At 44.4% G+C, this 15,794-nt stretch overlaps 1 protein-coding gene and 1 long non-coding RNA gene across 5 annotated transcripts in view; one reads left to right on the top strand and one right to left on the bottom strand.

The window, feature by feature from the left end:
• The window catches only part of LOC309366132, a 29,978-nt gene that overhangs the window by 697 nt on the left and 13,487 nt on the right, over nt 1-15,794 (top strand). The gene's annotated exons all lie outside the window — the stretch shown is intronic.
• LOC309365856 (heme-binding protein 1-like) lies at nt 1,003-14,503 on the bottom strand. Of its 4 annotated transcripts, none has more exons than XM_081904401.1 (7): nt 14,404-14,427; nt 11,602-11,948; nt 10,567-10,730; nt 8,400-8,485; nt 3,002-3,143; nt 2,691-2,874; nt 1,003-2,365 (listed from the first exon to the last, which is right to left on the bottom strand). In XM_081904401.1, the coding sequence occupies exons 3-7, from the start codon at nt 10,712-10,714 to the stop codon at nt 2,191-2,193; spliced, it is 735 nt and encodes a 244-aa protein (XP_081760527.1). In that variant the 5' UTR covers nt 10,715-10,730; nt 11,602-11,948; nt 14,404-14,427; the 3' UTR covers nt 1,003-2,190. The 4 variants fall into 4 exon arrangements, with proteins under 4 accessions (XP_081760527.1, XP_081760529.1, XP_081760528.1 ...); XM_081904403.1 differs by having other exon boundaries at nt 11,813-11,948; XM_081904402.1 differs by lacking the exon at nt 11,602-11,948 and having other exon boundaries at nt 14,404-14,503.

Here is a 15,794-nt window from a genome sequence, read left to right as displayed (position 1 = left end):
TGTGTTCCTAGGCTTATAACAATTCAGTATGTGTCTCACAATGTCTTTGGTAGCTGTCGTTTCTAATGTGTTTAAAATACCTTGCTTTTTACTATTTGTACGGGTCTTTATATTCCTGTTAGATCTTTGATTCATCATCATTTCAACAAAAGCCTACTGTTGGACAAGAGCAGCTTCTGGAGGAAATGATATTATGTTAAACAAACTGACTTACCACTGCAAAAATGTGGCTTAATCTTCATGTTTTCAAACTTCTAAAATAATTATTTAAAAGGTGAGATCGTTGTCAGTGTTAAGAAGAAGCAATCAAACACCAACCTACAAAATCTGCTTCTTCCACACCCAGGCAACAACACGATACGTCACAAATTACTCCTGAGTATTACCACTGCTGCACAGTATTGAAGTTAGCTCGGCTGAGGTGATGAAATAATGAACCTGGATAGCCATTCACTCTTTTTTCTTCTTCTTCCACTCAATCCAATTAACTTAAAAGGTTACGCTTCCAATGTCAAGGTTATGGCTTCCCAAATAATAAGGCAATGCACACCCTTCACTGCTGAAAAAAGGAAAAAAATGCATTTACAGACACGCAGCTGAGTGGGAATTTATATTGGTGAGTGGCTATTATATACTGGCCGCAGAACATAACTAACAGAAGCATGTCATCTTATCCAATTTTCCTTGAAGAGGGAAAGACTTTCAATTTCTCATGGTCAGATCTGATCTCTAACGCAGATGTATACTCAATTCCTGAGTTGTGGAGAGGCACGGTGGTTATTCAGTGCCTTCCCTGATCACAGCAGTTTAACATGGTGATAGCCTGCTCCTTTGTATCGAAATGACCCACCTGATTCTCAGCAAGCAGCTGTCTTGCATGTCACTTGGATACTCTCTGGGTGTTGGGGTTTTGTGTTGTTTCTGGATCTTCCATCTGAGTGGTGACCCCCACCGGTTACTGGAGTCGAATGTCACAAAAGTCAGTAAAATGAGATAGACAGAGAGGGTTGGGCTAGATTTTATTTCAGGTTTGCTTTGTGCTACCAGCCTTCTTTGGGAGAGGACAGCAGCATTCATGAGTGTGATACCAACCAGTCAATGCACAACGCAACACACAGCGACAAAAATGCTGCCAGCGACAACTTAAGACGTACTCTGTGGCCTGCTCAGCTCGCACCCGGCCTGCCTGACCGAGAAACTGGCTCCATAGGCAGGAGGTAGCCAGTGGGTGGCATTTATCTCTCTATGTGCTCTTGGGAAAACAGGAGGGCTTACAGGCCAGAGATCTCTGCTTCTCAGATCTCCCTTTGAGCCTTAGCCCTTTGGCGGGGATTTCCCATTTGCTTCTGGACAGGTGTTCACATTATTCCAGTCAAGGAAGTCTACGGCTACCTCATCCCAAACTGTGGGAACGGCTCTTCTGCTGTTGGATAACAAAGCTGACTAGCAGCTTCTCATGGCTAAAAGGGATACTCCGAGGCATCAGAAGTGAAATCCTCCTTCTACAAGTAACTTAGTCATAACCTGTGCCCCGGTACATCAGCGTTTGCCAGCTATGGGCACGGGCTGTAGGCAGTGGTGTTCCGGCCTGCTCTCGCTAGATTCGTTTCAGGATTGATACCGAACCCTTGGAACGTGAGCTGTGGGTTGCACAACAGCTACAATCCCTGATACAATCCCCGAGGAGGGGGAAGGGCCATGGCTCTGTGGTAGCGCAACTGCTTTGCATTCAGAAGGTCCCAGGTTCAATCCCTGGCATCTCCAGGTGGGACCGGGAATGTTTCCCTACCTGAACACCTGAGAAGCCACGGCTGGTCAGCGATGACAATACTGAACTAGATGGACCAATGGTCTGACTCAGCATAAGGCAGCTTCCTGTGCTCCTAATGCGCCTTCATCCAAATGTGGCACGGCTGCACTCAGGGCCTACTGAAGCAGACACCCCTTCTTCCTTCCAACGCCAGCTCCATCGACAACACCACAGCACCCCCTGCAGGAGTAGGGTGGAAACCGTCTCGGGGAGATCTGTACTAGTAACTCCTTGGTTCGCGCAGGGGGGTGGGGGGGAAGGAGCACTTCATCTATTCTACAGTGAGTCAGGATGTGCATTCCTCTCCTTCAAAACTGCCATCTAAACTGGATCCAGTCACAGAGGGTGGATTGTAATCTTGTCAGGGATTCAAGGTGCTTTCAGTCTGCTCGCCGGATAAACCAGATCTCATTGCGGCGGTTAGGGACGCCAGGGTTCTGGTACGCAGCCACCAGGTAGGTTTCGCGGAGCACATTGTCTGTGGAGCCCAGCAACTCCCAGAGAAGGTGAATCTCCCGTAGGATTGTTTCTTCTGTGGTGGTCCCATAAAACACCCTTTACACAAGGTGAACAACAAAACAATTGCCCATAAAGATCTAGTGCTGTAACTTGTTTCTCTGCTCACCCATCCCTCTATCCTTCACTACATCATGGAGGGTGGGGGAATTGGAGAGAGCCAGCTTTCTTTCCCGTCTCCATAATAGGATCTCACTTAGCCACTTTCATTCCTGCCCTGCATTCCCTTTCTCCCAGCTAGGATAAGAAAGCTAGCTTCCTTCCTTCCTTCCTTCCTTCCTTCCTTCCTTCCTTCCTTCCTTCCTTCCTTCCGAGACCTGTGGCACATCAAACATATTCCTAGCATGCATGAGTCAGGTCCCACCTGGAGATAACCCGAAGTGGTGCTCTCTCTTGTATCTGGATGTCGGGGTCCAAGGGGAGAGGAGGGTTAGGTTGAAATTCTTCAGGGAGGTAATAGGCAGTGATGACTTCTTGAAGCAATTCCGTGCCCTCCTTGTTCAGGTGGATCTCGTTGATCACTGGCACTGTCATCCCCAACTGACGGCCTAGATAAAAATACACATAAAGACACCAGAGAGTGAAAGAGGAGGATCTGCAGAAACCCAGCTCTGGCCGGGTCTAGTTGCTGCAGGCTTCCATGTCCCTGCCATGATGACACGTGCTTCCACATACCTAGGGAGTTCTCCTTGCAGATGTACCGTATTAGTTTCATGAAACCCATAGAGATGCTTTGCTCATATTTGGGTTCTCCTCTGGTAATGCATGCCCATTTCCCAGCTGGGTACAGTCGTTCCTCGTACGCTATCTCCTCACACTGAACCAGGAAGGAAAAAAGAGTTTAGTGAGAGCTAGGCACTCAAACAACACAGGATGGGAATTACGTACTGAAAAAGCTTTGGCACTGGAGGGAAGAGTAACTCGCAGTCTGTCCTGTGCAAATGAAGTTTTGCATCTCCACTGCCAAATATTAACTAATTTTTTAAAAAAGAAAATAGGTTTCTTTAATATTTCAGCTTCTTTGCATTTATAACATCAAGTCATCTCAACACATGAAATCCTTTTCCCCCTCCAATTGCTACAAGCTGCTTAACAAATGAAAGCTGGTACTGCTGCTTATCAAAATATACAAGATAATTGATGTTTTAACTACGGTAAATATTAACTAAATTTATATTCCACTTTTCCTCCAAAAAGCTCAAGGCAGCAGACATTGTTCCCCCCCACTTTCTGTTTAGCCTAACAACCACCCTGTGAGGTAGGTTAGGCCCAAAGTGAGGTTGTTGGCAGAGTGGGACTTTGAACCAGGTCTCCCCAGCTTTAGTTCAATATTCTACACCACTCTGGTTCTTTGCATGGAATAGCCAAACAGAAAGGCTGACAGTGTAGGCCAGATACATCTCAATATTGTTAGGCAAAAACTGGCAGTTACAAAGAGAACAGAGATTTCTCCTTTGTGACAGGTTGTAACATCTTCCAAGTTTGTTTTTTTAAAAAAAGAATCAGCTGCATTAAAGCACACTCAACACAGCATAAGGTATTAGGCTGTTTTTCATTAAGGTAATCATTATTGCTTCTCTAAACCACTACAGATAATTGGGAAATTCTTCAAAATATATTTGTGAGGATAATAACCAGATTATAACAATGTTCTATCTACAGAATATACTTTAATAAAAGGTGTCACTGTTTTAGCTAATTGTTCCTGAATTAATAAAAGCATTAACCTGGAGCTCGACAGCATTGAAAAGTTGCTTAAATAGTTATTTTGTCAGTTATCACTAGGGTAGTTTTATTATCCCGGCTGTTACACTAAGACGCAAAGCTCATCCTTTTCTCTTATGAACATTGTAAAAACAGAGCTCGTAACCACAAGTATAACCCAGCCCTAAAGGGTGCAATCTACCCAGGCAAGCTAAACAAAAATTACTAAAAACACAGAAATGAATGATTAATTATTAATGTAAGGGTTTTTTTTTAAAAAAAGCAGGAGCCGGTAAGTCTGTATGTTTATATTATAGGAGTCAAGTTAGCTAGCTCAATGGAAAGTGAGACGGGAGGAAACTCATCAATGCAGGTGGGAAAGAAAGAAAACATCCAATTCCTTTTGGTGCAGAAAAAATAAAGAAAGCAAAACAATGCCTTCAGCAGTCCCAGGAACTATCCTGCACATCTTTGGAGCAACAGCTGTATAGACACATTGCAATGTTTCAGAAGACAGAATACCCAACTTTTCTAAGGCATGCATGCAGTTTTGGGTTGGAACAGGATGGGGGTAGGGCGTGGGGATGAAGTGACCCTTCCATAAAGCATTTGCATGGAATTACTATGGCTAACGAGAAATGAATAAGAAAACTACAAAAAAACCAACAACCTTCAGAGACTTTACTTCAGGGAGTAAATGCAGAGACAGTAGCACAATTTAACATGGAAGGCTAGCAGTAGTATAATTGCATTAAAGCTGATAAATACCACTTTTATTGCCCTTACTTATGACCATATAAACTCAGTTCAGATGTAATGACAAACCATGATTTGATGCTGGTTTGGGATCTTGGAATGAGGCAAATGTTGGTCTGTGAAATGACAGTTTTTTTGCATTTGGGTGAAAACCGGAAACTATGGTTTGATACAAATTAGAAGCTTCTACTTTTAATCTCACCTTGTGTATGAAGGAATGAGAGAACCAAGAGGGAACACCTACTCATTCTCTTAATAATTATTATTGCTTTATTATTACATCTGAATTGAGTCAAAAGGAATACCGGAAAATATATTTGAAGGATCTAGGTTACTTGAGGGAGCTCGAGGCCACATTCCCACCTCTGTGTGCCTGAAAGTCAAGCTGCACTTCAGGAAATGGATGCAGTTTTCTCACTAAAACTGAAAGCTGACCTTGCTTTCCGACTCCATACAAATACAGGTCCAAGGAATCAAACAAAAGACAAGGAAGTGCTTGTAGATTGACAAATATAGACTTACTGCTCCTTCAACAACCAGGGGAAAACAGAAACTACTTAAAAGTAATTTTCCCTCACATGATGTTAAAAATAACAGAAGACAATGCAGAAGACCAGGTGGACTGAATTCAATATACACATCTGTATTGAAGAACCCCAAGGTAGTGAATGCTTTTGATCCTGTTAGTACTGATATGCAGAGGCTGAGCTAACGTTATGACAACAGGAAGATAATACTAGCAAGATGCCCATCACTGCAATTGGCAGTGGTGGGTGTACAAAAAAGAGGGAGTGTTGGGAAGGGCACTATGTGAGGGGTAGGCCAGGAGCGGCTAACCTTTCTCAGCTTGAGAAACTCTCTCTGATGGCCACATGCCAGTGCATAGGCACACACGCCCGCAACTCAGAAGAAGAGTAGCTTACACAGGCAGAAGCATAAACTCAGCTGAAAGGTGGGCAGGTAATTAAGTACCCATATCCAAGGAACTTGCCCAAAGGCAGCAACCACCACCACAACCATGGGCATTTTCTTCACCCACATCTTCCTTGCAGCGGAGAGGAGATCTGCTATGGTGCTTCCTGCACCAAAAAGCTACGTCTCCAACAATAATGTTTGGGGTTGGGGGAAGTAAGCTGTATGCGAGATCCTTCTGACCCCTGGATCCAGCAAGTGTTAAAATATAAACCCTGTGTTGAGGTTATAGCCTGGTGACCGGCTGTTAAGGGAAACAAAGGAAAGGGGCTCTGTGTGAGATGGCAAGTGGGTGAGGCCCCTCCTACAGCTCCTTAGCAGGACAAAGCAAGAGTTTGGCGTTGAGAGTGAAGTGATGCCACCCAAAAAGAGAAAAGAGAGAGTGAAGTGATGCAACCTAGAGGGAAAGCAGCCAGCTGGAGAGACGAGCCAAAGCAATGCTTGAGTGCATGTTTTATTTCTGTTTGGATCCAAGGGGAGAAACAAGAGCCTTTTGCAGTGTTAATGCTGTGAACTGTGCTATCATAGGCTCAGGCTGTATATAAGTGTAAATAAACCATGTATCATAAAGACACCAAAGTCTCCATTGTGCCTCATTTGAAAAGGAGTCATGAACCCTGGGTAAACACCTGGAACCCTGGGAACTTGGCACACCAATTTTCTAGAGCCGGCAAAGTGCTCTGTTTGCATTCTGTTGTTCTGTGCTTTGGCTGCGCTTGAGAATGATAGTTAGAGATCTGTATCTCTTCATCAGACACTGGCTGTGTACACGCTATAAAGCGCATTCAAGACACATTATTTCCCCTGTAGTTTAACCTAGTTTTTACAATTCCCAGCAACCCTTAACAAACTACGGTGCCAAGAATTGTTTGAGGGAAAGAATGTGATTTGAATGTGCTTCAAAGGTGTAGTGTGCAAACAGCCATTGGTACAAAACTACAGGAAGCTTCTGTTGACCTACTTATGCTAATCACTGTGCCATCACCAGCTGTGATGCGTTCAGCAGAAATCAAGTTATTGTTCCTCTTTGCAGCCTGTCAAGGACATCACAGGCAGTTTTCAACTAGCACTATTAATAGTGCACCTGGATGCTGAAACATGCAGTCAGGAAGGGATGTTTTTGGGGTATTTTTACAAGCCCTGGTTCACAGGAAATTGCCAAAAAATTTCTGAAGGCACTTGGGGAAGCACAACAAAGACAAACAACAACTGAAAATTTTTAAAAGGCGGGGGGTAATTTTGGGTGGTGGTGGTTTAAGTCACCACTGATTTGCTGCCAAAGTGTCAGGAGGTCCCAGTGAGCCATCCCAAAATCTGTGGTAGCCACCCCTGCTATACAGCATCTTACACCCATTTAACTTGCACGATTTCAACCATATGCGGTTGAAGACAGGTCTGCTTGGGCTTATCCGGCGCATAAAAAGCTTTTAAACTCTCTGCCTTGCTTGGGAGGAAAGGCCTGGTCAGAGTACCAGCTCTGGGATGCTTGCTTGAGATGTTGTGGGGCCAACTGAGTGGCCGTGAGAACTCGCACGTGCATCCCTAGTCTCCCAGAGCCCATGCCTTGAGTGAGACTTGCCCAACAAACACAGCAAAGAACTTTAAAACTCTTTCCATAGTGGGTTCACTTGGGTTACCCAGCGTGAAGAGCTTGTAAGCTCTCTGCCTTGCTTGCTGGGCAAAGCCAGCTCAGCATATGGCTCTGGGAGTACAGAGCATTCTCTCTCATTCCCCATAACCCACTAGCCATGGGGGCAGGGTTGGTTCCAAGGGTTTGGGTATATGTGATTTCTGTTTATACACAGATCCTTTAGAAGCGACCCACCTGCGTAAGATTTGATCGTACCATATGCACTTACTCAGGAACAAGACAACAGAACTCAATGAGGCCTGCTACTGAGTAGACAAGTATAAAATTCCAGGAGGACAGATTTTGTACAAGTTTAAGGATGGCAAAAACTTGGAGTGCATTGCAAGATCTACCCACTTTGGAAGAATGGCAGACGAAGGTGATGGACTATATGGGATTGGCAGAAATGACTGGCAGAATCCGAGACCAGGGAGAAGAGTCGGTGGAAGAAGATTGGAAGAAATTTAAAGACTATCTACAGAAATATTGTAAAATTAATGAATGTTAGAATGATGTTGGATAGAAATTAAGTGGTTTCCAGCTGTAATGCTTTAAGAGAATATGAAAAAAGGGTTATAAACAGGTAAAAATCTAATGGCCCCGGCTGAGGCCCAGAGCTGGCTGGTAAGGATTTGCTGAACCAACAATTTGAAGTGGAATACAAAAAAGGGAGGTATGAGGAGGTCCGGGAAACAAGCTAAAGGAAAACAAGTAATGGAAAATCTGTGTGTTTTTAACTATTTTAATTTTGTATTTTTGTTATTTTTTTTTCATTTTCATTGTAATGCTTTAAAAAATCTTAATAAATATCCATTAAAAAAACAACTTGGAGTGCATTGGAGTGCTGGGAGAGTCACAGATGCTATTCTGAAGAATGTTGGAGGGGAGAGGGACATATTACATGACTTATACACTCTTTTCTCCACAATATACCACAAAGCTATGTCAGCCAGGTATATAAACATACATTATTTTATTTACAAGCAAGTTTGTATATGTGAGAGTGCTCACCTTCTCATGCTGTGATAAAGTAGCGTAGGGCACAGGCTCTCGAGTCTGGTTATGGCGCGCCATTTGCATTATTGGACCTGCCATCTCTAGCAAAACAGAGTCAAGTAGTGGGGAATTCACTTTAAGACTGAAAAATATCTTTAGAAATTAAAAGAAAAATCTGTAGAAACCTACATTTTTAAAACGAGCAACTCTCATTAGTACCTATAGGGTGCACTATAGATCTAAACACGCAAAGAGGAGACATAACAGCATGGAGAGCCACCAGTAATCTAGCTCCCTACTTTCCAGCCAAGGAGGCCTCTCCATTCTCCAGCTGCCACTACAGGACTATTCAAGAACCATATTCTCCTGCAGGGAGGAGAGAGGTTGATTTTTAAAAAAAATCATCTGTTTCTTGCAGCTTGTCTTGGTTGTTGTATTATATAGTTTTGACTGATGCTGGTTGTTTTAATGGGTGGTATCCAATGCACTTCTTCTGTTCACACAAGGTTTTTTGTTTGTGCAATGGAACTCCTCCCCCTCTTCTCCCCGCACCCTCCTCAAATCATCTCCAGAAGGTTGGAGGAAATCCCAGAACAGATTTAGAGAGCATGTGTGGAGAAAATCGGGTCTGAAGGGCCCTCCAACCAGTGGCAGAGAAAAGGGGGTGCGATAGGTGTGGGCCGCCCTGGGTGTCACCACTGAGGGGGGTGACAAAATGCTGGGCGGCACTCACCGCAGGGCCTGCAGCGCGTCTGAGCAACACATCTCTCTTGGGAGCGCACAGGCTCTGCCCTGCCCAAACGGTCCGCCAGCTGCCTCCCCCACCCCAGCTGTAGGGCAGCTGAGTGGGAGGAGGCAGGCAGACTCCAGAGGCCCCACGGTGCACACCACCTGTGGGTGCACCGCCCCAGGTGCCCGAGCAGCTTCCTCCGCCACTGCCTCCAACCCTCAGGGTGTTGGGGGTGGGGGTCTGCAAGGGAGAGGAGAGGAAGACATCATTGCACGAGTGGAAGTTTGTTGCACTAGTAGAACAACAGCACCGGAGACAACCCACAATTTATGGGGAGAGCCCATGTACACATACAATCTTTTAAGGATAAGAAGAACCTTGGCTTTTTAGCTTCGAGGAGAAACTGGATTTGCACAATGCTGAGTGGCTGGCCCTTGTGCCAATCATGGAGCCATCTGTTGCTCCTCCTTCCTAGAGTCAGGCTGTGCACAGCACTGATTGGTTCACTTGTCTGTGTCACAAAGCACCCTCCCGTCCTCCGCTGCAGCACATTTCAAAATTTAAATAAATTCTTTTAAAAGCCTTTTTTTAAAGCACCAAACAAAGCATTAGAGCAGATAAGCATGACAGCTGCTTGTGACCTGCCCACACCAGTTTACTGTGTGCTTGCAATTGTTGGCATTCCCATTTAAATTGCATAGCCCATTAAAACACTACCAATCTCAATGCTTTTCCTCTGTAAATTTGGGTTTACCTGATATGGGGATAATCCATTAAAATTGGGAGAAATTGGGCTCCAAATCACCTCACTTAGGGATGCAGGCTATTTGTTCTGCTCTTTTGGGGTGGGTGGATCAGTCATCACTTTCTGCTATTCACCTTTTCAAAGGCTTTCATTTTTTTCCAGCTGTGCTCCTATTTTTCTGGCATGCTCCTGAGTGCTCGAACAAAAACCAAAAAACTGCAAAAGTATGTGATGAGACTTTATAATTGCCTGGCTTTTGCTCACTTCCTTGATTTCTTTTTTTTAAGGTGCACTCACAACTATCTGCAAGTATGCCCTTACTTGTCAAAACAGAAGCAATAAATTAGAAGTCAGGGACAAACAGAAAAGGGAGTGCCTACTGGTATGAACAGGATAGGCTGAAAGGGCTCCTTACATACAAATTCAAATACATGTGGATATGGACTAATCAGGTCTAATTCAAATGACGGGGGGAGTGGATTAACAGCTAAATAAAGCTCAAATGTGGACAAGCCCTTGGTGTGTGTGCATGCATGCTAGGGAACAAAAAAATGAAATGTGGGAACAGTTTTGAGCTAGAGGCTGTGCATGTGAAGGCAGAAGTTCAAAGGCAAGTAGAAGCAGACCTCGCCTTGTAGATTAAAAATCTACTTCCTCCTCTCTTTGGAGGTGCATCCTAAAATTGCGACTGGAATGCAAATTCATACCTTGGGGGAGAGACACTTGGTGAGTGCTGGCTACTGTCTCCCAATGAGAAAACAGCCTGTTCTGTTCCTCCCCATCCATTGGTTCATCCTCTTCATCAGGGACCTCATCATCCAGTTCATTCAGTTCTTCAAGTGTAATACGAGCCATAGTAACACTGTAGCTCCTGAAGAAAATGTAACAGAAAATTCTAAATCTTGAGCAGTTTGAGTAATGATACCACTGCATCTACAGGGGAAGTGCTATAGGCACAGGATACCATTTTCTTGAGTGCTGTTATGACATTTCCCTTCGCCACAAAGGTTTGGGGCAACATAAAAGTAAAGGGACCCCTGACCATTAGGTCCAGTCGTGGACGACTCTGGGGTTGCGGCGCTCATCTCGCTTTATTGGCAGAGGGAGCTGGCATACAGCTTCCAGGTCATGTGGCCAGCATGACTAAGCCGCTTCTGGCAAACCAGAACAGCGCACGGAAACGCCATTTACCTTCCAGCCAGAGTGGTACCTATTTATCTACTTGCACTTTGAGGTGCTTTCAAACTGCTAGGTTGGCAGGAGCAGGGACCGAGCAACGGGAGCTCACCCAGTCGCGGGGATTCGAACCGCCAACCTTCTGATCGGCAAGTCCTAGGCTCTGTGGTTTAACCCACAGCGCCACCCGCAGGCAACATACGGTTGTATTAAATGAAGTTGTCCTGCCCATCTTCCCATTGACATGCAAATTTATTTATTGGACAGGTTTAAAAAACAAAACAAAATGGGAGCACTGTGGAGCAAGGGGAGGGAAGTCACAAAAATATGATTTCCCATGTGTGGCCAGTTTTCAGACATACTGATTTTGGAAGTGTTCGCATGCAAGTAAGTTACATATGAACTTATGCTGTCTACTCAGGAGTAATTACCATTAATTCCATGAGAATAACTCAAATATTATCAAATTGCAGCCTTTCATTCTCTTATTGAATAGAAAAAGTATTTAAGATTCAATGACCAAAGAAGCCCCCAGTATTCAATATGTGAATAACTTATTTATATACGGCAATCATTCATCTATGTAGATGGTTTATCTTTGAAATGCCTTACATTTCTTTCTGTAATAAATAATAATACTAATTTTATTATTTATACCCTAGCCACTCTAGGCGGCTCCCAACAAACTATTAAAAGCACAACAAAACATCAACCATTACGAACTTCCCTGTAGAGGGTTGCCTTCAGATGTCTTCTAAAAGTTGTGTAGTTCCTTACTTCACATCTGATGGGAGAGCGTTCCACAGGGAGGGTGCCACTTCCGAGAAGGCCCTCTGCCTAGTTCCCTGTAACCTCACTTCTTGCAGTGAGGGAACTGCCAGAAGATCCTCAGCGCTGGACCTCTGTGTCCGGGCTGAATGATGGGGGTGGAGATGCTCCTTCAGGTATACAGGCCAAGGCTGTTTATGGCTTCACATGGAGCAATCATATGCATGTTTAGTTTGAAATGTTCTGCTGACTGTTGTTCATACTCCCAGGTAAGCAAAGGATTGAAACCTTAATGATCCTTAATTTCTTTACATATAAAGAAGCAGCTTCCTAAAGTAGTATTTCATGGGTCTACTCAAGGAACAAAGCATTAATAGCTATACAGTGCATAACAATTTCCCATCATTCCATGTCTATTTTACTTGCATGTAGTAAACAATGATAAAAAAATTTGAAACTGCTTGGCTAGAGTCTAGACTATTATTGCATTCAGCCATTGCTACTAGTTAATTTATGAAATGGAAAATGAGGTAGAAAAATAATTATCCATTTTGGTTTCAAGCCAGTTTCCTAGCGGAGTTTGTATGTACAGTATGTGCTACAGACATACATAAATGAAATATATTTATATTTTCCTTGAATAACTCATCTCATATACAGTAGATGTTATCTGTACCATTAAAAAATAAATGTTAAAAGTTAGACATCACTTAAATTCTCATTACTTCAACAGGACTCAAATACAACTACTCTGGCTCCAACCCGTTGTTAGGAATTCTTTAGCATTTATAACTGTACACTTCTCTGAATTATTTTGAAACTGCTACAGCTATTGCCACCTCATCATAAACCATATTTTAAAAACAAATTGTTACTGTGTCATCACAGATTTATTATTATTTTGTGATCACAGTATCCTAACCACACCCAGTGAAAGCAAGGATCCTTGAGGGACGTCCCTTTAGAATTTACTACAGTATTATACCTATTTATTTTAATTCAAATTCTGACCAAGAAAAGGTTATCCTTTTTCTGCTTTGACCCTTAAGGTTTTCTCCACTTTACTCTGAGCTCCTACATGGTTAGGTATAGCTTCATTAAAAAAGTTATCTTGCCTAATGGTTTGTATAAAACAGTAGGTCAAGATCCACCTTCTGCCCACTCCTGACTTGAGAGTCAGAAAACAGTGCACCATTGAAATAAATGGGGCAGTCACAGTATAGGAAGGTTTTAGGCAGAAATACAACTGACACCATATTTTCCCTGCTTTCCATCATCTTAATCATCAATAGGAAGACTCAGGAGATGCAACTTTCATTTGCAGTCTAGCAATGCAGTGATGGCGAAAACACCTGTTGAATTTCCATCAAAAGGGCAGACTGTTCTGTCAAGACAGGGGGAATGGATGGGTGCAGGGTCACAAAGCCTGAGGTGCAAGTAGGTGGGTTGTACTGATTGAGATATGGAGCATAAAAAGATGATGGGGGTTGGGAAGACATGCAAGAGAGCTTCTCTTGGACAACAGCTGGAGTCTATGCAGGTGTATATGTTGGGGACACAGTGTTTTCTTTTCTTTTAAAATATTTTTAAAATTCATATTACGTTGAGACACTATGCAGCAAAAACCATTATACATCTAATATCCTTGCTTTGCATGCAAAAACAACAACACAATCCCAAATAAAATAAGGAAAAAATAAAACCAACAAGGAAATGACTTACAAACAGGAGGGACAGAGTAACAAAAGCACTACAATACCATGAATGAAAGAAAGGAAAAGCACTGTCATTTACTTTGGTGTTCCAGAAACACATAAAAAGCCCACCTCTCAATCAATTTGTTTCCTTAGAATCATAAAATTGCATAGTTGGAAGGGACAAGCGTCATCTAGTCCAACCCCTTTATTTAGTAGTGCATTTCTCTCCTTTTTGTAGTGTGTTTTCTAGCAGTTTTTAAAAACCCTCTCTGTGTTACTGCATTGCTGATTACCTTTCTTATTATCATTATATTTTTTTTATATCCCACCTTCCCCCCCAGACTCAAGGCAGCTTACAGATAGAATCAGCTAAAAAAAGAAAAGCAGGGGGAAGAAACTAAAAAGCAACCCCTCACTAAAAAGGAACTGAATACTAATAACGTCGAAAAAACAACGCCATGGGACACTCGCAATTTCCTTCACTCCGTGCACCCGTGTTTCGAACCCGGGAGTTCTGAACAATTCAAGTAAGCCAACGAAGGCGTGAATAATAATATAGGAACGAAGGAATGAGGCGAAAGAAGCCGCTCCTGAGGGGCTCCAGGTAAGACCCGGGGGCGGGGGCTGCTCTCCCTCGAGTCACAGGTAACAGGAGCCCAGGCGGGCCTCCCAGGTAACGGTGCGGGGACGGAGGGCGGAGGCAACTGCCACCCTCAGGGACAGCAGCCAGACGGTGGGAGGGGGAGACCCTGACCCTCAAACTCCGCCCCCGCCCAAACCGCCAATCCCCTTCAGGGGAAGAAGCGCGCGCAGCTCCCAAGCCAGGAATAGAGGAGGGGGTCTCGGGCCCACTCCCCTATTGGGCTGGGTAAAGGGAGAAGCAAAAGGGGGCGAAGCCCTTACCTGTCACTTCCTGCGTTCTCCGGCCGACCCCGGAAGAGATTCCTGCCCGCCGAATGAAAAAGAGGCGGGAGGCCGAGCGCGAGCTGACACGCTCTGTGGGGCGGGGTGGGGGGGTGGGAGGAAGGGAGGGATGGGCAAAGGGGCGGGGCTCCGGGTGACGTCACCGAATCGGCTTTTCCACAACTCCTCCTTCTTCTCCTCCCAATCGAATCGCACAACTTCCAAGGGGAAAGGTCTTAGGACATCCAACCGCGATTTCCGGTTTCCATTTGCGGGGTGGAAGGCGGGGCAAAGTTCGTGCGGGACAAAGGCGGCGGAATCATACAATGGTTAGGAGAGGGACCCCCAAAGGTCCTCTAGTCCAACCCCTTGCAAGAAGCAGCGGAACTGATGTTTAAATGATGTTATTTATTTATTTTTTAAGTCAGGTGCGGGAACGTGGGGAAGCAGAATCGAACCATTGGTCCATCGGCATTTCAGTTTTGTCGAAAGGCGCGGACGCGGTTAGGGGCTCGGCAGGGCTTTCAAGTGAGGATTCCTCCCAGCCCCGCCTGGAGATGCGGGGATCGAACCCGAGACCTTCTGCACGCAACAGAGGTGCTTTACTAGTGAACCACGCGGGGCTCCCAGGTGTATGCGTCTCTTTCCTTTCTCCTTGCAGATATTTGAAGTAAGCGCCGCATCCGTCTCGGAAAGCGGCACAAATGACACCTGTCAATGGAGGATGTTTCCCACGTGCAACCGACACGCGTCCCGTCGGGCTCCTGTGTTCGTTTTCCAGTGCTTCGCGACGAGTAGAAGAACCTTGAGATACAGCGAGAACGGCATTGCCTACTGATTTTCTACCTGTTGCCCACACCTTGAAAGCCGCAGTGCTGCATTTAGGTGCGCCCTTCTTTTGCCCTACCTACTATGAAAGCACATATCTCCATGAAAAAATAATCATTGTGTGGTATCTACTTCCACACCTTTTGGTTACAAGATAAATGCAGACATTCAGTGGGTACCATTACAGAGCTACAGCAGTTGGGAAGGCTACACCTGTACATTGTCTACCATACGGGAAAGCCCCTTTTAAAGGCTAAAAGAAACATAGAATTGTGGAGTTCCAAAAACCATTTAGTCCAACCCACGTTGTTTTTTGGTAGAGTGGGGGGAGTGCAGAATCATTTATCACTCAGCAGGACTACACCTCAATGCATGAAGAGTGTGTTTTGCGATTGTCTTAGGCTCAGCCTTTTGTCTCTCCAGTTCAAAAGAGTGCCTGTGCAGTTATGGAATTGCTCTCTCCAACCTTGCCATTGTTTCCACAAGGTCATTTCTGTTTTCCTAGGCATTAGGGCAATACCAGATATTTCATATTGTACTAGTAGGTCTGTTTCTAATACGTT

The sequence above is a fragment of the Podarcis melisellensis genome, assembly GCF_964234715.1.
Source record: "Podarcis melisellensis genome assembly, chromosome: 3".
Taxonomy (NCBI): domain Eukaryota; kingdom Metazoa; phylum Chordata; class Lepidosauria; order Squamata; family Lacertidae; genus Podarcis; species Podarcis melisellensis.
Note: the sequence above shows the minus strand (reverse complement) of the source record. Positions and strands in the feature narration are given on the sequence as shown.